Source organism: Canis lupus, chromosome 17 (genome assembly GCF_003254725.2).
Source record: "Canis lupus dingo isolate Sandy chromosome 17, ASM325472v2, whole genome shotgun sequence".
Lineage (NCBI taxonomy): Eukaryota > Metazoa > Chordata > Mammalia > Carnivora > Canidae > Canis > Canis lupus.
This window is the reverse complement of record NC_064259.1, coordinates 51,749,916-51,774,756: the sequence shown is the minus strand read 5'-3', so window position 1 is coordinate 51,774,756 and position 24,841 is coordinate 51,749,916. Positions and strand designations below refer to the sequence as shown.

At 37.7% G+C, this 24,841-nt stretch overlaps 1 protein-coding gene and 1 long non-coding RNA gene across 4 annotated transcripts in view; one reads left to right on the top strand and one right to left on the bottom strand.

The window, feature by feature from the left end:
* Positions 1-24,841, bottom strand: part of LOC125752774 (uncharacterized) — an 86,323-nt gene that overhangs the window by 34,662 nt on the left and 26,820 nt on the right. The window lies entirely within an intron of this gene.
* PTPN22 (protein tyrosine phosphatase non-receptor type 22) overlaps positions 1-24,841 on the top strand; it is a 59,851-nt gene that overhangs the window by 10,135 nt on the left and 24,875 nt on the right. For all 3 annotated transcript variants that reach the window (XM_049095726.1, XM_025453470.3, XM_049095727.1), the window contains exons 2-11: positions 5,875-5,983; positions 6,244-6,320; positions 6,480-6,575; positions 7,060-7,098; positions 8,844-8,915; positions 9,032-9,091; positions 9,616-9,758; positions 10,501-10,567; positions 11,365-11,442; positions 13,846-13,932. In XM_049095726.1, coding sequence (XP_048951683.1) covers positions 5,875-5,983; positions 6,244-6,320; positions 6,480-6,575; positions 7,060-7,098; positions 8,844-8,915; positions 9,032-9,091; positions 9,616-9,758; positions 10,501-10,567; positions 11,365-11,442; positions 13,846-13,932 — 828 coding nt within the window. The remainder of the gene's footprint in view (positions 1-5,874; positions 5,984-6,243; positions 6,321-6,479; positions 6,576-7,059; positions 7,099-8,843; positions 8,916-9,031; positions 9,092-9,615; positions 9,759-10,500; positions 10,568-11,364; positions 11,443-13,845; positions 13,933-24,841) is intronic.

The following is a 24,841-nucleotide window of genomic DNA, read 5'->3' as shown; positions in this document are numbered from 1 at the left end:
TTAGTGTTGTTTCATTCCACTTAAGGAAAACTAAAGAGGAAAAAAAGGGGAGGATGATTTTTATGTTTCTTAGGGATGAGGTATTTTTGTAGAAAAAGGATACATTATACTTATCAAATACAAGGACATATTTATTAAATACCAAGAATTCAATGAGCCCTAGTAGAAAGAATATACCCGGTTCTGAAAGTCACAGTAATGTTGGTTCATAATACATTAGAAGTTAGACTGGTAGTGTAGCAACTTCTGGAGACTTACCATAGACATACCAGAGAAGGCATGGGTACATTTTAGTTCCACAGGGAAGATCTAGATAAATTCAATTCTGTATTTATTTACAGTAACAATTCTAACTGGGCAGCCATGAACACCGTACCTTCTGCATAGCCAGTGCACAAACATTGGTCCAATTCAATGACTCATTGATGTGAAACAGCCTATTGCTTGAACATGCTTACCAGCATTTCTTGACTTTTGTGTACACTGAGGTGAAATTTTTTTTTCTGCTACCACCAGAATAAATACATCACTTCTAAAGCTAACTCCTTTCAACTCCATCCCAGCCTCTCACTGGGGACTATTCAGTCCTACATTTTCTGATACTCACAGGATTTATAAAAACAAAACAAAAAAAAACATTTCTTGTCATATCATTACATTGTAAGTATCTAAAGAGTTGAACTTCTTGGTTTATTCACCCCACTTTAGCAATCGCTTACCCACTCACCCACTTGCCTTAACTATGGGACTGCAACCCGATCCTCATATGTTTGGCGGGCTAGTTGGAGCTAGATTGGAGGCTTAGAATACATCTTATTGACCTGGCGTTGGTTGTAGACTTTGAAGAACTAGCTTGAGAAGCTCTGGAAACAGCCCAACCTGATTCTCCTCTCTCATCTAGCACAGGTGGGCCGAATTTGAATTCACCCACTCTGAAATGTAACTTATGCTAGGTCTTCTATACAATGATGTCGTTCTCCAAGGACAAAGATAGTATGGTCTTGGGCTTTCTTTTTCTTTCTGTCCTCTTTTAGGAGTGACCTTAATCCACTTGTTAGTAATTTACTGACTAGTCAATAAGAACATGCTAATGACTCTGTCCTGATTTCTATTTTTATGGCCAAGACTTCAGTTTTCCTGTTTTGAAGGGAAAAAGATAGTATAGACCATAAACCAAATGTGTGTACTATTAGCTTGTGAAGCATACACCGAATCTGGTTTGTCATACATCCCAACTGACCACAGCCCAGGAAGGATGCTGCCCCCCCCCCTTTTTTCCCCTTTTTTTATTCTCTCAGCAACTTTGCCCCTGATTTCTCATTGGTGCTGCCTCTAGTGAACGCACATCCCTGTACCCTGTGGTTGGCAGAGAAATACCTTCTCCTTTTGACCTATCCTTCCCCCTCAATCCCAACCCATCCCCTGGCTGTGTTTTTTCTTTTATGCATTTTTGCTGTCTAGTCTCATAGCTCCTCCTTTTCTGATAAGGTTTATCTGTTCTTCTGTCCTAATTCTGGTCTGTTCTGTTCTCTGTTGGGGTGTTGGAACCTGTGGGTCTGGTAGGGAGAGAAGGAAAAAAAAGGCCCTTACAGTGGTCTGAGCTAAGGTATCCAAAACCGAACCAAAACAAAACAAAAACCTTTCACACTTTCCAAATTAACAATTCCATAGACATTTCCCGTGTGATGTTTTGTTAAGAGCGCATCTCCCTGTGTCATCCAGCAGGATGACTCCAGGAGGAGGAACGAGTCGGGGGGTAGGGGGGATGAAAGCCATTCCGTCCCATTGTTGAAGGTGGCAGGTCCACCTTCAACAAACCTGAACAAGCACAGGTTTGCAAGTGCACATGTGCGTGTGTACACACACACACACACACACACACAGTCTTTATCTGTGACATTTTACCAAATTAATAGATGCTTAACTTACAAAAAGGGCTTTTGGTCTACAGCATTCTCCCTAGAAAGCATTCCACAAGTAAGCAAAGCAAAACAAACAAGTAGGAACCATGTAGCAAGGAGTAAGCACTAGGCTCAGTTCTGGAGATTTCTAAGAGAAACAGTTCTGGGACTTGACATCTTTTCAGCAACCTAAAAATGATCATTCCAAGGATGCATCAGAGCAGAAACAGCTGAAAAATTGGTGTAACTTGAGTGGGAATCTTATAGCCTCCCATGTGCCTGTGGCATATCTTTAGTTAAATTCCCAAATTAGCCCACTTGCATCTATCTTGCTATGAAAATATGTCATATCGTTGTCAGTTCAGTTTATTGTTTAGTTCCCTTAAAACTAATCCTGAAAATCCACAGGAATTCATGGTAAGAAACGAGAATTTAAGGACTGTATACCTGCTTTTTAATAGGTTTCCTGTGTCTGATTTACCTCTAGAAACAGAAAAAATGGTCATTAAAACAACACATGCTGGTATTTGTGGCTCAGCAACTCAGCAGGCAGTAACTGTCCTGTTTGTCACCTTTAGTGGGAAAACGCTCACAATCCTATACTCCGTGGTGATGTAACAATTTAGCGATCTATGTATTATTTGGAAAGTACCAATTTAATTAGTTCTAGATATTTGGAATTCTTTGTGTTATGAACTGGCACCTAAAAAACATCTCATGATCCCAACTTTTCATTAAGTTATCTTGAGGTGATCTTGAAATCTAATGATGGATTTGGATGATTTATTGGAGCAAATTTCTATTCTCTATGACCTTTTTTTTTTTTTTAATTTCTCTCTCTGTCTCTGTCTGTGTCATCATACCTTGATTTTAGGTTCTCCCTTCCTCACTCATTTTTTTAAATGACGTAGTTGTAAGTGTCCTTCATAAACTCCTACAGATAAACACACATTCTAATGATGTGAAAACTAGGGGATCCCTAGGTGGCTCAGCGGTTTAGTGTCTGCATTCAGCCCAGGACGTGAGCCTAGAATCTCAGGATCGAGTCCCACATCGGGCTCCCTGCAAGGAGCCTGCTTCTCCCTCTGCCTGTGTCTCTGCCTCTCCCTCTCTGTCTCTCATTAATAAATAAATAAAATCTTTAAAAAATAATTATGTGAAAACTCTATATGAGGTATGGCAACTAAGCAACAATAAATAACACACCCCTTTCTTTTTTTATTATTTTTTCTTGTTGCCAATCCCTTGAGGAAATCTCTTTTTCTATTTTTTTATTTCTCTATTATTTTACCTCGTGGAACAAAATAGACCATAATCTTGGCTGAGAAATGTAAAGGCAGTGCCAGATACACTTTTAGGAGAATGAAAAGGAAACCATAGTTTTAAAGAAATCATATTATACATAATTGACAGTGACATCAATTTGTAGAATCCTTTTTTTTTTTTTTTTGAGAGAGAGAGAGAGAGAGCGAGAGCACACGCACATGCTTGCATGTGCAAGTAGCAGGGAAGGGCAGAGTGGGAGAGAGAGAGAATCTCCAGCAAGCTCCACCCAGCACAGAGACTGCTACAAGGCTCAATCTCATGACCCTGAGATCATGACCAGAGCCCAAATCAAGATTTGGATGCTTAACCAACTGAGCCAACTGGGCCCCCCACAATTTATATAATCTTAAAAGAACCTGGAGGTCAATCTTAAGGCGTTTTATAATTGTAGGACAGTGGGGAATATGGGAAAATTAGCTTGGGGTCCAACTGGGGAGAATCTTAAGTACTTAACTAAGGAGTGTGGACTTTTTCCCAGTAGCAAGGGGGATTCACTGGAGTTGTTGTGGTCATGAGAGAGATAAAGAAAGCAATATTTTAGTAAGATTAACTTGACATGATTGTCCCTTGATGAATTTGAGTGAGGAAAGACAGAAAAGTATGAAGGTGAGTTAAGAAGCAACTGGAACAAGTTTGAATTTTAAGGTAGAGGATATAAATTAAGGTACCCGTGGGAGAGGAGACATAGGAAGGAAGGCAGTTAGTTGCAAGATACTGCGTGGGAAGAATCAGTTGAACTTGCTGGCCCAATTAGAGGTAGGAATTGTCAGAAAGGGGGAACGACAAGCCACTCTTGGTTTCCCATGTGTGGTTGCCTGGGATAAAGATAATGCCACTGGCATCGACAGCACAAACAATGGTGATTTTAGTTTTAAATGTGCTAAGTTTGAGGGTCTAATAAGATGTGAAAGTGGAAAGGTCTAGGACATGGTCAGGACTGAACTTAGGAATTGAATCTCAATATAGAAATTTGAGAGTTCTCCAATCAGGGTTGGATCTATAATTAAATTTGAATTAGATAAATAAATGTTAACATCTCCCACTGGTGTGCCTTCTATCAGAGTATGTAGTATCCCCAAGAAAATGTATATGGTGAGAGAAGAACAAAGAGTTGAGGTCTTGAGGCACCTGGGTGGCTCAGTGGTTAAGCGTCTGCACTTTTGGCTCAGGTTGTGACCCCGGGGTCCTGGGATCAAGTCCCACATCGGGCTCCCCACAGGAAGTCTGCTTCTTCCCCTTCCTATGTCTCTACCTCTGTCTCTGTGTGTCTCTCATGAATAAATAAATAAAATCTTAAAAAAAAACTGTTGAGGACTTAACTTCGGAACTTTGAATAACTCACAACCGGAAGGCAGAAACAGACAAAAGAGCCAGTGAGAGAGAGTAGACATGGGAATGGAGAAGGCAGAGAAGGAGAACCAAAATAATGTACATTAGGAAGGGCCAAGGGAGGAGGAGATTTCAAAAAGGAAATTAAAGAGAACGAAGACTGAGTGGATCCTGAGCGATCTAACCTATAGGAAGTAGTTAATGCTCTGCACGTGATTGATCCACCATGAAATAGTGAGTAGATAATGAAAATTATTTTCTGTGGTTCAATTCAACAAATATTCATTGGCTCTCACAGCTGTTTCCTCCCTTTCTTTCTCATATTGAGTACAGCTTCACCAAGGTCAGCTCTATTAAAAGTGGTTTCCTTAAGTGATAAGGGAGGTTAAAGTCTGGGACCAAGTTGATTCCTAAGGAGCTACAGAGGGCCTATCATTTTCTCTGACCCCAAATTCAGGTCTATAATAGAATATTGGAAAACAGGAGTAATTTTTTTAAATATTTTTTTATTTATTTATGATAGTCATACAGAGAGAGAGAGAGAGGCAGAGACACAGGCAGAGGGAGAAGCAGGCTCCATGCACCGGGAGCCCGATGTGGGATTCGATCTCGGGTCTCCAGGATCGCGCCCTGGGCCAAAGGCAGGGGCCAAACGGCTGCACCACCCAGGGATCCCAACAGGAGTAATTTTAAGGAGTTTAATCCACTCTCTTGAGAAATCTTGTTGAACCATATTATGCCAGGCCTAGCCTGGTTCAGATCATATTCTACTAACTGAATAGGATATTTTTCTTTTTTTTTTTATTTTTTTAATTAAAAAAAAATTTTTTTTGAATAGGATATTTTTCAAAGATTGTTGCTTGGTTGAGAGGTAGGCTTGCAGATTAGGTCATATAAAAAAGGAAAAAAGAAAAGACTGCTTTTGGGACTGAAATCTTTGATATTTTGCTCGATATGGAGAGATTTTATTAGGCTTAAGCTCCATTTCTGCTATAAAGAAGGTATCTTTATATCTGACATTTGTGTGGAGCATGTAGTTTGTTTTCAAAAAGATACTGGCTTTTAAAATATTCACTAGTTTCACCTCTAGGTTTTAGCTATTTGTGGCTCAGCTCCTCTAAGTGTGATCTTTTCACTTCTCCAAACTGAAGTCTGCTGACCTTACGCTCTGGGGCTCTGTCCTGAATTGGAGGTAGTTCTAGAAGATGCTATATGTTGTAAAAGTGGACTGTTTGGGCAGAAGAGATCGAAAGTTCTCTAGAGATAGCATCTTATCTCCGTACTCTAGGAGGATTTAATTTTTGGAATTTCATTACAGAAGCTGAAAAGACAATCCACCAAGTACAAGGCAGACAAAATCTATCCCACAACTGTGGCTGAGATGCCCACGAACATCAAGAAAAACAGATATAAGGATATCTTGCCCTGTGAGTTTTGTTTCTCCCTATAAACTTGTACCTCCTCCCAAATTCTATCATTCCTACCTCTTTTTACCATTGCCTACTGTTCCTAGACCTGGAACAGTGCTTTGACAAATTAGCCTGTACTTTTACAACCACAAAAGAACATGCATTCACTCACTCAGCACTCATGAGCATCCACTATTCACAGTGCTAGTTCCTGACTTACAGCAAACTCTCTAAGCCTTTTTAGTCTTTTTAGACTATGTCTGTCTTTTGTATTATAGATGATCATAGCCGAGTAGAGCTGTCCTTGGTAACCTCTGGTGAAGATTCCAACTACATCAATGCCAACTTCATTAAGGTATACCCAGTATTCTCTAGTTCTCTAGGTACCCAAATAAGAGGTCGGGGTACCAGACCATATTTCTCTAGCTACCTAAAAAAAAGGTGGAGGGGATACTAGACAAGAAGAAGACAATATTATTTGTAGTCATCCTATATAATTTCTGTTCCCCCTTAGGGAGTTTATGGGCCTAAGGGTTATATTGCCACCCAGGGACCCTTGTCTACAACTGTCTTGGACTTCTGGAGGATGATCTGGGAATACAGTGTCCTGGTAAGGGCAGAATTGCCTCTGTTACTCTCTTCTGTAGCTGTCAGGGATGGAGGGAGGAGGGTGTCAGGGTATGTGACTGAGGTTTCCTTTGCATTAAAATCAATGCCTCTTGGGGTCAGTCTTTGGAATTTCAGGGTCAGGCAAATTTTTTGTCAAAATCACAATTTCACCCTTATTCAAGGAAATGAAAGTTCATATCTTGACAGGTTCATTTGTTAACAAGAACTTACTAATTTGAATAGAGAAAAGGGAAGGAAGGACAGAAAAAAGGGTAGGAACAACATTTTATCATTTACCAAGATTTCTTTTTTGGGTTAAAAACCAAACAAAATAAAAAAAAATAAAAAAAAAAATTAAAAAAAAAAATTAAAAAAAAAATAAATAAAAAAAAAAAACCAAACAAAATAGAAAAAAAGAATGACTCTGGGATCCATGCACTAACTGCTCTTTCTAACCATCTCAATGCTCTATTTAATCCCCTCAGATCATTGTTATGGCATGCATGGAGTTTGAGATGGGGAAGGTAAGTTGCTTTCTAGTAGACCTAAAGATAAAGGAAAGAGAAAGGGGAAGGAGACTGTAGTAGAACTTTCCTTAAGTGTGTCTACTTAAAAATTATTCTTCTTGCTAGCTGTCAGTTTGGGAATTTCAAATGACTCTCATGGCTTTTTTTTTTCTTCCCCTAAGAACTCCTTTTGCCCATTTTCCCAGTAGGCTCTATATTTTCAAGTAAAAATCAAATATGCTTTTAATGTAATGATTCATTTTCCCACTTTTTGCATCAGGCATCTTTAACCAGCAGTCAGTACTTCTAACCCTGTGCTGCCCACCATGACATCCACTAGCCACATGTGGCTACCAGGCATTTGAAACATGGCTAGTGCATCCAGGGAACTCCAATTTTATTTCATTTTATTTTAATGAGCTTAAATTTAAAACTCAGTTTTCCAATTCAGTGTTTGGAAAACTTTATGTTTTGAACGACCAGGGTACGTGAATCTTTTTCATCTATACATTTGACGAACTCTAAATGGAAAGAAAATGTTTCCAATGGAAATTTAGTGTGTTGAGATGTGCTATAAATATAAAATACACACTGGGTTTTGAAGACCGAGATAAGAAATGCCAAATATCTAATATTTTTATATTGATTATATGTTTTATTGATATACTGGATAAGATGTATCATTAAAATTCATTTTTTTCATTTTTGAATGTGGCTATTAGAAAACTTAAAACTGCATGTAGAGCTCACATTATGTTCCTATTGAAAGACACTCTTCTTACCTACTGTTGGCATTCATAATTCCAGTTAAAAACCAAATTTTCAGGGGCCCTGGGTGGCTCAGGTCATGATCTCAGGGTCCTGGGATCAAGCCCCTGCTGCAGTCTGGCTTCCTGTTCTGCAGGGAGTCTGCTTGTTCCTCTCCCTCCACCCTGTATCCCTCCCCCCCCCATTCCCTCCTCCTTGCACTCTCTCTTTAAAAACAAAACAAAACAATAAAATAAGCTTTCACTTAGCTTGTGCAGCTTTGCTTTAATAGACATGATTTCTGTTAATCCCTTTGAAATACAGTTGTCCCCCCTTATTCACGGGGGAATCACTCCAAAACACCAGGTGGATGCCTGAAACCCTATATACACTATGTTTTTTTCCTATGCATACATACCTATGGTAAAGTTTAATTTGTGAATTAGGCACAGTAGGAAGTTAACAACGACAAAAATAAAATAGAACAATTATAACAACATACTATATGTTATGTGGATGTGATCTCTTTCTCAAAATATCTTATTGTACGGTTCTCATCCTTCTTATGATGATGATGTGAGATGATCAGATGTTTATGTGATGAGAGGAAGTGAGGGGAATAACATAGGTGTTGTGATGTAGGGTTAGGCTACTCCTGCCCTTCTGACAATACATCCTGGACTGTAGGTACCTGAAAGACCACAGTTGACCTTGGATAACTAAACTATGGAAAACAAAGCTATAGACAAGTGGCAACTACTGTATTAAAAATGTCAGATCTCTTTTACTTCTTCCGACTCCTAGGAAGTCTGTAATTTATATATCCTTTCGTGTTTTTCCCATCCTTGGAGATTCCAGACCATGATGTTGGGGTTGAAGCCCCAGGGGTTAGATGTTCCCAACCTAAGCGAAGGACACAGAGATGAATCTGCTTCTGAAAGGGGGAGTGGGTTTTGTTACCCAAAAGAGACTAGAATATCTGGAGGGAAATCATTACATTCTTCTTTATGCAACAGAAAAAGTGTGAGCGCTACTGGACTGAGCTAGGAGAGCTACAACGGCAACTTGGCCCTTTTTCCATATCCTGTGTGAGTATGATGTCTGCTCCCATTATGGCTGAGAAGACGCTCTGGGATCTACTTTATAGAGACTAGCTTTTGAAGATTCATCTTTGAAATAACTAATATCTTAATTTACTTCTTAGGAAGCTGAAAATAGAAAATCTGATTACATAATCAGGACTCTAAAAGCCAAGTTCAATAGTGTAAGTATGGAACTGGAGTAGTGAACTCAAGAGCTGGGCATAGGACAATGGGGAGTAGGGGACCTTTGATGTTTCGGGTAAATCTTCATATGCAAAAAAAAACCTTTGGTGTCTCTATTCCCCAGTCTATTACACACTATGGCACATCTATAACATGATAATATTTGTAGGGTGGATAGAGGCTGGGAACCAACTTAAGAGCTCACATTGCCCCGTTGCTCTAGGCCCAAGGGGTTTAATATATCAGCATGCCAGGGACCCACTTGAACTGGTGAAGCATGCCAGTTGGGAAGTTCTGGTTTGGACTATCTTAATATCTACCTCCTCTTGTGAGTGGGGACAGACCAATAGTGACTTGAGATCACTTTTAATTATTCTCAGATGGCATGTGGTCACCAGAGAAGAAAGCAGCATAAATTGTCAACAGGACCAAGATGCTACTTAGGAAATCAGAATAACCTGGTGGTAGAATGAGGTGGGGTCCTCACACTGAGCTTTCCTTTTATTCTGGCTCTTTTTTATAGGAAACTCGAACTATCTACCAGTTTCATTACAAGAATTGGCCAGACCATGATGTGCCTTCATCTATAGACCCTATTCTTGAGCTCATCTGGGATGTGCGATCTTACCAAGAGGACGACAGGTTTCCCATATGCATTCACTGCAGGTATGATGCTGTTCTCGGAAACTTCCACCCAAAACAAACCAAATGTCATAGTCTGGCCAGGACTCCTGCTATAACCAAAGGAAGATGGACTTTGTTGAAATTAATTAATAATTATTAAAGATATTACTTATTTACTTGAGAGAGAGAGTGCACAGATGGAGAGGGAGAAGTGGACTCTCCCTGAGTGGAAAGTTCAATATGGGGTTCCATCCCTGGACCCTGGGATCATGACGTAAGCTGAAGACAGGCACCCAGGCACTTAATCAACTGAGCCACTCAGGCACCCAGACTTTGTTGGAATGGTACAGACAAGTAGCATGTAGGCTCCTGATCCTAGTCTCAGTTTTCCCAGTTGATCAGAAAGGAATGAAGCTTAGAAATGAAAGTGATTAAAAAAAAAGAAAAAAGAAAGAAATGAAAGTGATTGAAAGAGCAAGGTCCATAAGCAACAACAAATCATAATAAATTCAACCTGAGCATTAAATCAGTATTTCCTGACAAATTACTTGTGAACAGTGCAGTTCTAGAGACTCTTGCTGAGAGAAGTCACGTAGGATCTGTCCCAAGGTTCAGTGTGGGCACATGGCAACTGACACGCATGCTCTGGGAAGTAGGGATGGAAGTTGGGACTGTTTCATTGCCTCAAGGTTTCTGATTCCTCAATCTGCCAGGGAAATTTCCCAGCTATTGTCAATGATCCACCCTCTACAACTACATGTGCTCTTGTGATCTTCCATTTCAGTGCTGGTTGTGGAAGGACTGGTGTTATCTGTGCTATTGATTATACCTGGATGCTACTAAAAGATGGGGTGAGTTTCTCTCTGTAGGCACTTCCTGTTTGCTTACACTGCTACTTTCAGACTTAGGAATTGTTTGGTTCTTCCAAACATCTATCTCCATGACTCATCTTTTCTAGAATATTTACCATAGACCCACTTTGTCAGATGATTAAGTTAGTCCCTACAATGATGGCTCTCAAAGTGTGGTTTCCAGACAAGCAGCATCAGCATCACCTGAAAACTTGTTAGAAATGCAAAATCTTGGGCCCTGCCTTGGATGGACTGAAGCAGAAACTCTGGAGGGGGGTGGGGGCAGGTGCCCAGCAAGCTCTCCAGGTGCTTCTGATGCATGCTATAGTTTGAGAATCACTGCCCTAAATTTCACAGTTACCCTTCCCTTATCCAAATTACTTTAGTGAATGGACTTAATCCACCACAACCAAACCTTGTGCTCCAATCTCTAGGAAGTGGGAAGTTGGAAATACGGGCTTTAAACCTATCTGCCAACTTCTTTCATTTCATAAAATTCTCATGCTTGCTCATCTACTGAGCCTTCTCCCATATATATTTTTAACTTCAGACATTTGATCACCACATGTAAAATCATTCTCAAGGGTTTCTTCAATCTTTTCTAGGGAAAATACCAGGCTCTAAATCACGCTGCAAGTGATGAGAAATCTCCTTCATTTTAAAAATGCATTCTTTCTCTTATTATATTATCTTATGTTAGGAGAGCAGATATCATGGGAGTGACAAGACTGTAAGAAATAATTTATCTACAAAGCTGGGAACAAAGGAGTAAGATATTTTTTCCTTTTAACTGATAGATAATTCCTGAGAACTTCAGTGTTTTTAGCTTGATCCAGGAAATGCGAACACAAAGACCTTCATTTGTTCAAACACAGGTATGTAACCATGGTGAATGGGTCATAACATGTGTCTGGGTCTTGCTACATCTCTCTGTTCAATAGTAAGGCAAAACAGCTGACTGACTAGCTATAACACCAATTTACTCTTAGGTGCATTAGTCCATTTGCATTTCCTCCAACTCTGATAGATCAATATTTTTCCTATGTCCCTTGCCTTGGGTTAAATTCCTCTCATTCCTTGTATTTTACTGCCTGTTCAGAAAATATTAAGAAACTAATGTAATATGTCTTATAAATGGCATGGAAAAAATTCCACAAGCTGTTTGACTTATTAGAAAGAAATAGCTGTGTCAGGTTAACTTGAAGTTTTGTAGCAATAATTCAGTTCTGAAACCATAGAAAATCAGATTTGTCATTTTTACTTCAGGAAGTGGTAACAGAATCTGGAGAATGCAGTCTATATACTCATTTTTTTAACTTGAAAAATAAAAATAAAACCATAAGTCCTACCACCTAGAGGTAGCCACAATTACTATTCTTCTGTAGTCTCTCCTGATCATTATTGCATGTATACTTAAAAAACCATAATTTAATTATTCTATATATGTATCACAGTATTTTCATCCACCCCAAAGTGCTCACAGTCATTCACTCTGTTAGGAATGCTCTTCCCCTGTTTGGTTCTCTCCTCTCCCACACAAGATCCACTTCCTAGATGAAACATTCTCAGCACAGATCTCTCACTCTCTACAATATTAATTTCATCTAGACTTTATGCCCACATTTTTACCCATATTTCTAAAAAAGTGGTCTCCATCTTTAATGGAGTTTAGCATTCACCCATTCATTCACCAAGCATTTACTGATATTAAGTAACAGACACTTTCACATAACTTATTAGAACTACTTTTTACGATTTAAATAGCAAGACCCTGAAGTGTTTAAGGCTCTTACAAATGAACATGAACGTAGACTTGGAGGTAAAATAATTGACAGTGGCAGTTTAGATACTTTCATCTAGCATTTGTGAATTGAGGGGAAAAAATTAAGAGCTGTTGTAATATAAGCCTTCTGTTTGGCCCACACAGGTTTTCCACCAATAGCTAGTGGAAAAAAATTTTTTTCACACATTGACTGTAGGTGTTTTCTATATTAAACCTGTGAGGAAAAAGTTTCTGTGACATGAAAGCATTGGCTGGTTTAGTGCTACCAGACTTAAAAGTGGGCTGATCCATGTAAATGTATAAAGACCCCAGGAAGTATGCAGCCTAGTTGTCTAATATTACATTGTTATATTGAATCAGTAAATAAAACCATACCCCATTTCAGAGAAAGCCCATTTTTGGTCCACTTGTAAAGGTTTGAAGACAGCTGAAATGATTTTCGGTTAGCCTTCGCATGTTGGCATTATCAACTAGTTGAACAAATTCCTTACCAGCTGTAGCTACTTTTTCTGACAGCACTCTAACCAGGAAATAACACTGTAACCAGCTGAGTGCTTCCTGTCTGATTTTTCTCTTTTCTTAAAAAAAAAAATTTGAAGGGTGTACCAATAGATGTGTTGGGTGATACAGGTTTTGTATTGTTCTGCTAAGATTAGAATTGTCAAAAGCTGTGCTTTATTTGTGTAGGATTGTGTGAGGTACCAAGGAGACCCTGCTTAGGCTCTTTCAGATGAAAAGTAGATCCAAAATCAAGAGCTAGAGCAGGTCCTGTGGCAGAAAAAACCCACAGACCTTGTAATTGTGGTGGTCCCATTTCTCAATGGTGAAATCCTTTTACAAGCACAAATTTCCAGACTCTCTGTAGTGGTCTACTTTTCTTTGGTGTCTTTGCTAGGAGAAAATCACAGTGGCTTGATCTTAGCCCTAATGGCACAGAACTGAGTCAGAAGATCCAGATTTGAGTCCAAGTCTGGAAATTACTGGAAACTGAATGACCTTGCACAAACACGGATAATAGCCTTCCTACCTTAGAGATCAATTGTGAAGGTCAAATGAAGAATTCATCTATCTACCCATCAACCATAATCTATCCATCTTTTTCCAGGAAAGATGAGATGGCTTACAAAAAAAAAAAAATGCATCCAGGATCAACTAAAACTTTTAAAACATGAGCCAGGAGAACCGAATTGGAGGGATGATGGTGGAGGGAAAGATAATTGAGACAGTAGGGTCAGAACATAACACATGCTGGAAGATCCTTGCATATTTAGAGGTAGAAGATTAAATATTGAGCTGTTTCTAATAGCCTAGAAGTGCTTTGCAATCCGAAATGAGGTAGGCAAACATAAGGGCACTACAATTAAACTACTGTTGATGGTCTTTTCTGGTCTGCTGTACTAAGATTTTACTGATGTTCACATTTCTGAACTCTGGTTCTGTAGTTCACTGAGTTTCTTGTTTGTTTTCATTTGTTTCGGTTTGTGATGCTCTTCAGGAACAGTATGAACTGGTCTACAAGGCTGTATTAGAACTATTTAAGAGACAGATGGATGTTATCAGGGATCAATATTCGGGAACAGAGGTAAACATTAAACTTGATATTTTGTCTTTTTTCATATTTGATTTTGGTCAAGGGATTTCAGATAACAATAGCATTATTTATTGTCATAACTAAATTGACTTGTCAGGGATGCATGGGGCTACACTACGATACTTCAACACTTCAACTTAGAAAATGAATCTTTTGGTTAACTTACTGTATACAGTTTTCAGCTAAATTTAGAAACAATAAGGGTGAGTGACAGGGCAAGTGTATATTCTGTTCCCAGTTTAGCTGTATGGCGAGTTAAAAGTGAGAATGACAGTTACAAAGTGAAATCATGGTTGAATACTGATGTGATTTTTCAGGTTCCTCCAAACTACTTTGATTGAATATGTCTCATCAAATTTGGGGATTATTTTAGAATATGCAGAGGAATTTTTAGCTGAAGGTCTTAGGTATAAAAATAATTATGATTTAACCAAATTTCAATTAAGAAATGTTGCATATTCCAAGATATGTTATTTTAAGCTCATCACAAAACTTGATAAGTCAAATACTTACTGTGTAGTCACAAAGTATTAAGTTCTGAACAAACTTTCAGAAGATAAAATTACTGATTTACCTTTCAAGGGTATATTTTATAACACTGATTAATTTTTAACATCACATTTTAGATTCTTAATCTGAAATATTCACTGAGAACCTACTACCTAGCTACTACCTAGCTACTACCTAGCATTGGGAATACAAAGTATGTAAGACATGATTCTGATCGTAACTCCTGTCAATCAAATGCTGAATTGTGGGGAAAGAAAGCAAGCCAGAAATACTGTTGAGGCTTGAAATGGACTAAGCAATCCTATGGTTAGTGTGAACTTCAAGGGAAAACAATGTGGTGGAAGGAGATGGAAATAATAGTTTTCCCAGAAATTGTTACTTATATCCTATCTATGTATGCTTCATTGGCTAGTATTCCCAGACCAAGGTTAAATGATAGAGATGATTATGGACAACCAAATTTTAATGGGAAAGATTCTCATGTTTCATTATCAAGTGTGATACTTACTTTATTGGAGATATTTGTTTGTTTATATCTCTTAATCCCCATCACCTACTTCACCTCTTCCCCTACCCACTTCCCCTCTAGTGACCACCAGTTTGTTCTCTATAGTTAAGAGTCTGTTTATTGGGGGCATCTGGGTGGTTCCATCAGTTTAGTGTCTAACTCCTTATTTTAGTTCAGGTCTTGATCTCAGGGTCGTGAGTTCATGTGTTTGGCTCCATGCTAGGCCTGGAGCCTACTTAAAAAAAAAAAAAAAAAAAAAGAGTCTTTTGTTTGTTAATTTTGCTTTTTAGATTCCCCGTGTGAGTGAAAGTGAAATGTCTTCCTCTGTCTAACCTATTTCACTTAGTATAATACCCGTGTTGTCACAAATGGCAAGATTTCATTCTTTTTTATGACTGAGTAATATTCCATTATGTATATACCACTTCTTCTTTATCCATTCATCTATGGATGGACACGTGAGCTGCTTCCTTAGTTTGGCTATGGTAAATAATGGTGCAATAAACATAAGGTTGCATATATTCCTTGAAATTAGTGTTTTTGTATTCTTTGGGTAAATACCCAGTAGTGTGATTACTGGATCAAATGGCAGTCTTATTTTTAATTTTTTAAGGAAATTCCATACTGTCTTACATAGTGGCTGTACCAATTTACATTTCTGCCAATAATGCATGAGGGTTCCCTTTTCTCTACATCCCAACACTTGTTGTTTCTTGTGCTTTTTATTTTAGCCATTCTGACAGGTGTGAGGTGATATCTCATCATGATTTTGATTTGCATTCTCCTGATGATTAGTGATGTTGAGCATTTATCATGTGCCTGTAGGCCATCTACATGTCTTCTTTAGAAAAATTTCTATTTGCATTATCTGCCCATTTTTTAATCAGATATTTTTTTTTGGTGTTGAGTTGTATAAGTTCTTTATATATTTTGGATATTAACTCCTATGGATATATCTTTTACAAATATCTTCTTCCCTTCAATAGGTTGCCTTTTTGTATTATTGATGGTTCTCTTTGCTGTGCAGAAGCTTATTTTGCTATAGTTCCCATAGTTTATTTTTGCTTTGTTTCCCTTGCCTGAGGAGACATATCCATAAGTATGTTGCCAAGGCTGATGTCCAAGAGATTACTGTAAGAAATTACCTGTGTTTTCTTTTAGAAGTTTGATGGTTTCAGGTCTCACATTTAGGTCTTTAATCCATTTTGAGTTTATTTTTGTGCATGGTGTAAGAGAGTGGTCCAGTTTAATTCTTCTGCATGTAGCTATTCAGTTTTCCCAATACCATTTATTGAAAAGATGGTCATTTCCCCATTGTAAATTCATTTTTTAAAAGATTTTTATTTATTGGTGTGTGAGAAAGAGAGTGAGGCAAGCAGGGGGAAGGGCAAAGGGAGAACCAGATTCTATACTGAGCAGGGAACCAAACATGGGGCTCAATCCTAGGACCCCAAGATCATGATCTCAGCCAAAGGCAGATGCTCAACAACTAAGCCACCAGGTGCCCCACCCCATTGTTTATTCTTGCCACCTTTGTCATGGATTAATTGATCATGTGAACATGGGTCTGTTTCTGGGCTATCTGTTCCATTGATTTATGTGTCTATTTTTGTGTCAGTATCATACTATTTTGATGACTATAGCTTTGTAATACATCTTGAAATCTGGGATTGCAATACCTCTAGCTTTGAGCTTCTTTCTCAAGATTGGGCTTTGACTCTTTGAGGTATTTTGCAGTTCCATACAAATTTTAGGATTATTTGTTCTAGTTCTGTGAAAAATGCTGTTGGTATTTCAATGGGGATTGCACTGAATCTGTAAATTGCTTTGGGTTGTATGAACACTTTAATAATATTAATTCTTCCAATTCATGAGCACAGTATATCTTTCCATTTGTTGTGTCATCTTCTATTTCTTTAATAAATATCTTTCACCTCCTTGGTTAAATTTATTTGTAGGTATTTTATTCATTTTGGTGCAATTATAAATTGAACTGTTGTTTTTCCATTGTTTAAAGAGAGTATTCATTGATCTCCATTTTATTAGGAAAATTTTAGAGAAAGAATGTTGAATTCCATCAACTGCATATTTTGTATTCATGGAATGATCATGTGGATTTCTCCTTTGACCTATTAATACAGTCATATCATTGGGTTTGTTAATATCAAGTCATCCCTGTACTCTTAGAATTAACCCTTCTTGAACAAAGAATATTCTTTTGATATGTTGCTAGAGTATGTGGGCTAATATTTTATTTAGGTACCAGGAAATGCCAATACTCAAATTTAGCTCAGTAGCAGTGCCATGGCTGCTTGTTTGGAGTGGGCCCTTAGTCGGTAAATGGGAATATAGGAACACAGTTCAAACTCCTACAGAGAGAATTGGTTACACTTAATTAAAGAGAATTCCTGTTTCTGGAAAGATCAAGTAGACATACTTTTTCCTATTCCTCCCACTAAGTGCAACCAGATATCATATATATAATTGATGTTATATATAGAACAACTATAAGAAGGCTCTGAGAGATAGAAAGAAGACAGACCAGCTAGGGACCTTGGGATCTGAGAAAAGACATGACAGTAAGTTCCTTGGGTTTCCTTTTGCCTCATATATCCCGAACGTGAAAATGAAGAAGTCAACAACCTGGAAATGCCAGTGATGCAGTCAAAAAAGCCTCAACAAAACCCTGCTCTGTCTAGCCAAAGGACCAGGAAAGAGACAGTCCAGGAAGACAGAAAACTTTTAGATAAACATCACTCTACTTTAGTCAACACTACAGAAAATAATACCCCCTTCCAAACCCAGCCATGTCAGCAAAGGCTGAGTGGGGTCCTAGACTCCCACCTTTCTAACACTGTAGTAGAATGCTGCAATGATGTCAGAGAAGGTCAGATAAAGAAAGAGGTAGGAGTTTCATCCCCAGTGGCCTGAAATGAGGGTTTCCTGTAGTGTCAGTGGGAACTGCATGGGGAGCCTGAGCTTCCCCTCAACAGTAATATGATACCGTAATGCCTTCCCCCTGAAGTAGTGTCAGAAGAAACCTAGTAGAGAGTTAGGACTTTCACCATTATCCAGTAGTGATAAGGCCTCCCCTGCCACAGTGTCAGTAGAGATCACATGGGGAGCCTTTCCCGTGATGTCTCCCCTTGGGTGTCAACAAAGACTCAGTGAGGAAACTGGTGGAGGTAGAAGCTACCTGACAGTAACAAGGCAGTGATGAGGCAGCATCTTCCACATCCCCTGTAGTATGGAGTGAAAAATAAAAGAACCTAACTAAAACAGAAGGTTTAACTAAGATTCAGAGTTGAAAATCACTCATCATACCAAGGACCAGGAAGATCTCAAACCAAATGAATAAAAGACAATCGATAGATGACAGTACTGAGATAATAAAGATGTTAGAATTATCTGACAACGTTTTAAAAGCAGCCACAATAGAAATGCTTCAGTGAGCAAATACAAACATGCTTAAATTTTTTTTGAAAAAATGGAAAGGCTCAGCAATAAATATAAAAAGATATAGTGAAAAACCCAGAAGATATAAAGAGGAACCAAATAACCATTTTAGAATTGAAAAAAGTAGTAACTGGAACAAAATAGCTTAGTAGGTGAGCTCAATAGCAGAATTCAGAGTACATACAGAAAAAAAGAACTGATGAACTAAGAGATAGAACAATAGGAATTACCCAATTTAAACATCAGAAATAAAATAGACTGGAAAAAAAGAACAAACAGGACCTTAAGGAACTAAAGGACTACAACAAAAAGCCTAGCATTTGTGCCAGCAAAGTCCAACAAGGAGAGGGGAAAAAAGGCAAATCTAAAAACGTACTTGAAGACTCATTATGAGGCCACCTGGGTGGCTCAGGGGTTGAACATCTGCCTTCAGCTCAGGTCATGATCCTGGGGTTCAGGGATCAAGTCTTGTATCAGGCCCCAGGCAGGGTGCCTACTTCTCCCTCTGCCTATGTCTCTGCCTCTCTCTGTCTCTCATGAATAAATAGTAAAATCTTTTTATTAAAAAAGGCTCATCATAATTAAACTTTTGAAAACTAAAGACAAAAGTTCTAGAAAACAGCCATAGAAAAAGATTTTAACCATAGGAAGAAAACAACTAGAATGATAACGGATTTGTTATCAGAAACCATGGAAGCCAGAAGAAAGTGATAGAGTATTTCTTCAGTGCTGAAAACAAAAAAAAAACAACAAAAAAAAACAAACCAAAACAAAACAAAACAAACAAACAAAAAAACTGGCAATCCAGAATCCCACACCCAGTGAAAATATCCTTCAGGAATATAGAAGAAATCAAGACATTCTCAGATGAAAAACAAACAAAAAACTAAGAGAATTTGTTTGGTAGACCTATCCTTAAAAAAATGACAAAGGAAGTTTACTAAACAGAAAGGAAATGATGAAAGAAGGGAGAACATTATAAGCAAAACCATAGGTAAATGTAATAGATTTTCTTTATCTTCTGGAGTTTTCTAAATTGCTTGATGATTAAAGCAAAAATTATATGATCTGATGTAGTTCTAAATGTATTAGAGGAAATATTTTAGACAATTATATTATAAGCAGGGAAGCGTTAGGGATGTAAAGGGAAAGGTTTCTGTACTTGAACTAGTGAAATGTTAATATCTGTAGACTGTGATAGGTTATGTATATATAATGTAATACCTAGAGCCACTACTACAAAAGCTATACAAAGAATGTACCTTAAAAAACACTATAGGTAAATCAAAATGAAATTCTAAATATGCAGGAGAAAGAAAAGAGAAATGAAAAACACAACAAACAGAAAACAAAAACTAAAATAGCAGATGTAAGCCCTAACATATCAGCAATTACATTAAATGTAAATGGTAAAAAAAAAATTAAAACGGTATAAATATATAAATTAAAAGACAGATTGGTAGAATGTATTGAAAACATAACCCAACTATATGCTGTCTATAAGAAACATACTTTAAATACATAGGTTAGTTTATTTTTTTTTAATTTTTATTTATTTGTGATAGTCACAGAGAGAGAGAGAGAGGCAGAGACACAGGCAGAGGGAGAAGCAGGCTCCATGCACCGGGAGCCCAACAGTGGGATTTGATCCCAGGTCTCCAGGATCACGCCCTGGGCCAAAGGCAGGCGCCAAACCGCTGCGCCACCCAGGGATCCCCATAGGTTAGTTAAAGTAAAGATTAAACAAAAGAAAATAAATAAAGATTAAAAAGAGGATGTATCATGTATTCATACAAACATGAATAAGGGAACAAAAATTCTGATTCAAAGGGGCACATGCACCTCAGTGTTTATAGTAGCATTATCAACAATAACCAAATTATGGAAAAAGCCTAAATGTCCATTGACTAATGAATGGATAAAGAGGATGTATACATACATACCACATACATATATATACTGAGTGTATATATATATACAGTGTATGTATATATATATATACACTCAGCTATAAGAAAGAATGAAATCTTGCAATTTCCAACAATGTAGAAGGAGCTAGAATGTACTATGCTAAGTGAAATAAGTCAATCAGGAAAGACAAATACCATATGATTTCACTCATATGTGGAATTTAAGAAACAAAACAGAATATACGAGAAGGTGGGGAAAAGAGAACTAAACCATAAAGGACTCTTAACTATACAGAACAAACTGAGGGTTGATGGAGGAGAGGTGGGTGGGGGGTGGGCTGAATGGATGATGGGTATTAAGGAGGGCACTGGTTGTGTTGAGCACTGGGTGTTATATGTAAGTGATGAATCACTAAATTCTACTCCCAAAACCAATATTCCACTATATGTTAACTAACTAGACTTTAAATAAAATTTTGAAGAAAAAAACCCAAGGATAATAGAAGGTCAGCAGGACTATTTGGTGTAATTGGATTAATATACTCTTTATGAAAAAAAATATATATACTCTTTATGGACAGTTCTCTTGTCTATAGATTGTTTGGAAAATTGTTAATCCATCTTTCAATGGATTTCAAAAACTGTGGCCTAAAGACTTGTGGTGATTTTGGGGGAGATTTTGAATCTAAACCCAGGGTACCTATACAATAGTCAGGTCCACTAAAGTTCCAAGTAAATAATCTGTAAGAAAGAAGAGTCCTTTATGCTAGAATAAAATGATGTTAAATGGCAGTAAATAAATAAAATAATAAAAATAAACATGAATAAAGGAAAGCAGGAATAGCTTCAGAGCAAAGAAAATTATCACAGGCAGGAAGGGACATTATATAATGATAAAAGGATCAATCCACCAACAAGACATAAATAACAGTCCTAATTGTGTATGAACCAAACAGAGCTAGAAAATATGTACAGCAAAAGCAGACAGAACAGAAAGGAGAAATAGACAAATCTGGTTATAGTTCAGTACGCCTCTTTTAGATTGATTTTCAATGGAAAACCAGTGAGAATATAGGATAACTCAACATCATCATCAACCAACAGGATCAAATTGATATTTATAGAATATTCCAATCAACAACACAAGAACACACATTTTTCTCAAGTGCTGATGGAACATATACTGAGATCAATCGTATTTGGGCCACAAAACAATCTCAAATATTTAAAATAATTGAAATCACACAGAATGTATTCTCTGACCACAGTGGAATCAAACTAGAAGTCAATAAGAGAAAGATAACAGGAAAAGATCCAAACACTTGGAAACTAAACTACATTCTTCTAAATAATCCATTGGGTGAAAGAGGAAGTTTCAAGGGAAATTTTTAAAAACTACACATTGAACTGAATAAAAATGAAAATACAACACATTAACATTTGTGGGACAGAGGTACAACAGCAGTCATGATTCCAGGGCTCCCTGCTCAGTGGGTAGCTTGCTTCTTCCTCTCCTGTTCCCCCTTCCCCCTGCTTGTGCTCGCTATCTCTATCAAAGGAATAAATAAAATCTTTTCTTTTTAAGATATTATTTATTCATAAGAGACACACAGAGAGAGGTAGAGACACTGCAGGAGGGAGAAGCAGGCTCCGGATGGGGAACCCGATGCTGGACTCAATCCCAGAACCCCAGGATCATGACCTGAGCCAAAGGCAGATGCTCAACCACTGAGCCACCCAGGTGTCCCAATAAATAAAATCTTAAAGAGAGAGAGAGAATATCTAAGGGGAGAAAGGAGCAAAATAAACCCAAAGAAAAGATAAGGAAAGAAATAATGAGCAGAAATCAATGAAATTGGAAACAGGAAAACCGTGAAAAAAAGAGCCAAAATGATCAATAAAATTGACAAACCTCTATGAAAACTTATGAGGAAAAAAAGAAGATAAAATGACCAATATCAAAAAAAAAAAAAAATGACCAATATCTGGGCAGCCCGGGTGGCTCAGCGGTTTAGCGCCGCCTTCAGCCCAGGGCCTGATCCAGGAGACCTGGGATCGAGTCCCACGTCAGGCTCCCTGCATGGAGCCTGCTTCTCCCTCTGCCTGTGTCTCTGCCTCTCTCTCATGAATAAAAAAATAAAATCTTTTTTAAAAATGACCAATATCAGGAGTAAAATGGGAGAGTCCTATAGTCTCTGCAGATATGAAAGGGATAATAAAGAAATATAGTATAAACTGGATGCATCTAAACTTGGCAACTTAGACAAAATGGATTACTTCCTCAAAAAACACAAACTACCATAGCTTACTCAACATGAAATAGATCATTTGAGTAGCCCCATAACAATCAAGAAAACGGAATTTATAATTTAAAAACCCAAAAATGAAATCTCCAGGCCCATATAATTTCATTTTAGTAATCTAACCAAATGTTTAGGGAAGAATTAACATGAACTTTACACAATCTGTACCAGAAAATGGGAAGAGGAAACACTTCCCCCATATTTTCTATTGTGATAAAATAGATCACTGTATTACAGTGGAAAAAATTACCATTTTAACCATTTTTAAGTGTACAATACAGTGGCATTAGGTACCTTCACTATGTGTATGACCATCACTACTATTTATCTCTAGAAATTTTTCATCATCCTAAACAGAAACTCTCCATGCCTCCTACCCCAACCCCTAGCAACTCTATTCTACTTTTTGTCTTTATAAAATTGCTTATTCTAGGTGCATGATGTAAGTGGAACCATTGTATTTAGTCTTTTGCATCTGGCTTTTTCGTGTGGCATGTTTTTAAGGTTCGTCTATTTTTTTTTTATTTCACTCCCTTTTATGGCTGTATAATATACAATTACAATTACAGGGGCAGCCCGGGTGGTTCAGTGGTTTAGCACCTGCCTTCGGCCCAGGACCTGATCCTGGAGACCCGGGATGGAGTCCCATGTCGAGGTCCCTGCATGGAGCCTGCTTCTCCCTCTGCCTGTGTCTCTGCCCCTCTCTCTCTCTCTCTCTCTTCTCTCTCTCTGTCTCTCATGAATAAATAAATAAAATCTTAAAAAAATAATAATAAAAACAATTACAATATACAATTTCACTCCCTTTTATGGCTGTATAATATACAATTGTGTGTCTATCCCACATTTTGCTTATTCATTCATCCACCAGTTGACATTTGAATCGTTTCCACCTTTTGGTTACTGTGATAATGTGGTAATGCTGCTATAAAAAATCAGTGTACCAATATTTGCTGAAGTCCCCACTTTAAATTCTTTGGGTTATATACCCAGAAGAATCCAGGAATTGTTGGGTCATGCAGTAATTCTAGGTTTAGTTTTTAAAGGTACTACCCTACAGTTTTTTTACAGTGGCTGCAAAATTTTACATCCCTGCTAGCAATGCACATGAGTTTCAATTTCTCTACATCTTTGCCACCACTTGGTATTTTCTGGGTTTTGGATTTTGTTTTGTTTTGTTAGAAAATAGCCATTCTAATGGGTGTGAAGTGATATCTCATGGTTTTGATTTGCATTTCCCTAATGATTAGAGATGTTGAGCATCATTTTTGTATGCTTATTGGCCATTTGTATAGCTTCTCTGGACAAATGTAGAACAAAGGTCCTTTGCCTACTTTTATTTCAAATTTTTAAAATTGTGGTAAAATAGGGGCACCTGCATGGCTCAGTCAGTTGAGGATCGACTCTTAATTTCAGCTCAGATCATGATCTTGGGATTGTGGGTTGGAGCCCTGGGTCAGCCTTGTGCTTAGTACAGAGTTGGCTTGGGATTTTTTCCCTCTTCCTCTCCCTCTGCCCTTCCCTCTGCTAGCATGTATGCATGTGTGCCCACAGGCTCTCTCTCTTTAAAATAAAATCTTTTTAAAAAATTGTGGCAAAATATACATAAATTTACCACTTTAAATCTATGTGTATAGTTCAATGATACTATGAATATTCATATTGTGCAATTACCACCACCATCCATTTCCAGAACTCTTTTTTTGAAAAACTGAAACTTTATACCTATTAAACAATACCTCCCTATTTCTTCCTCCCCTTCTCCCACCCTTGGCAATCACTAATCTACCATTTGTATCTATGAATTTGACAACTCTAGGTGCCCCATATCAGTGGGATCATATGTTTGTCCTTTTGTGTCTGGCTTATTTCACTTAACATAATGTCCTCAAAGTTTATCAATGTGTCAGAATTCCCTTCATTTTTAAGGCTGAATAATGTTCCATTGTATGCCACATTTTGTTTCTCCATTCATCCATTGGTGAATAGGTGGTTTACTTCTACTTTTTGACTATTGTGAGTAATACTGCTAAGAACATGAATGTGCAAATATCTTTTTGTATCCTTGTTTTCAGTTATTTGGGGGTATATATGCAGAAGTGGAAATGCTAGATCATATAATTCTTTTTTTTAGTATTTATTTATTTAAGTAATTTCTACACTCAACATGGGGCTCAAACTCATGACCCTGAGATCAAGAGTTACATGCTTTT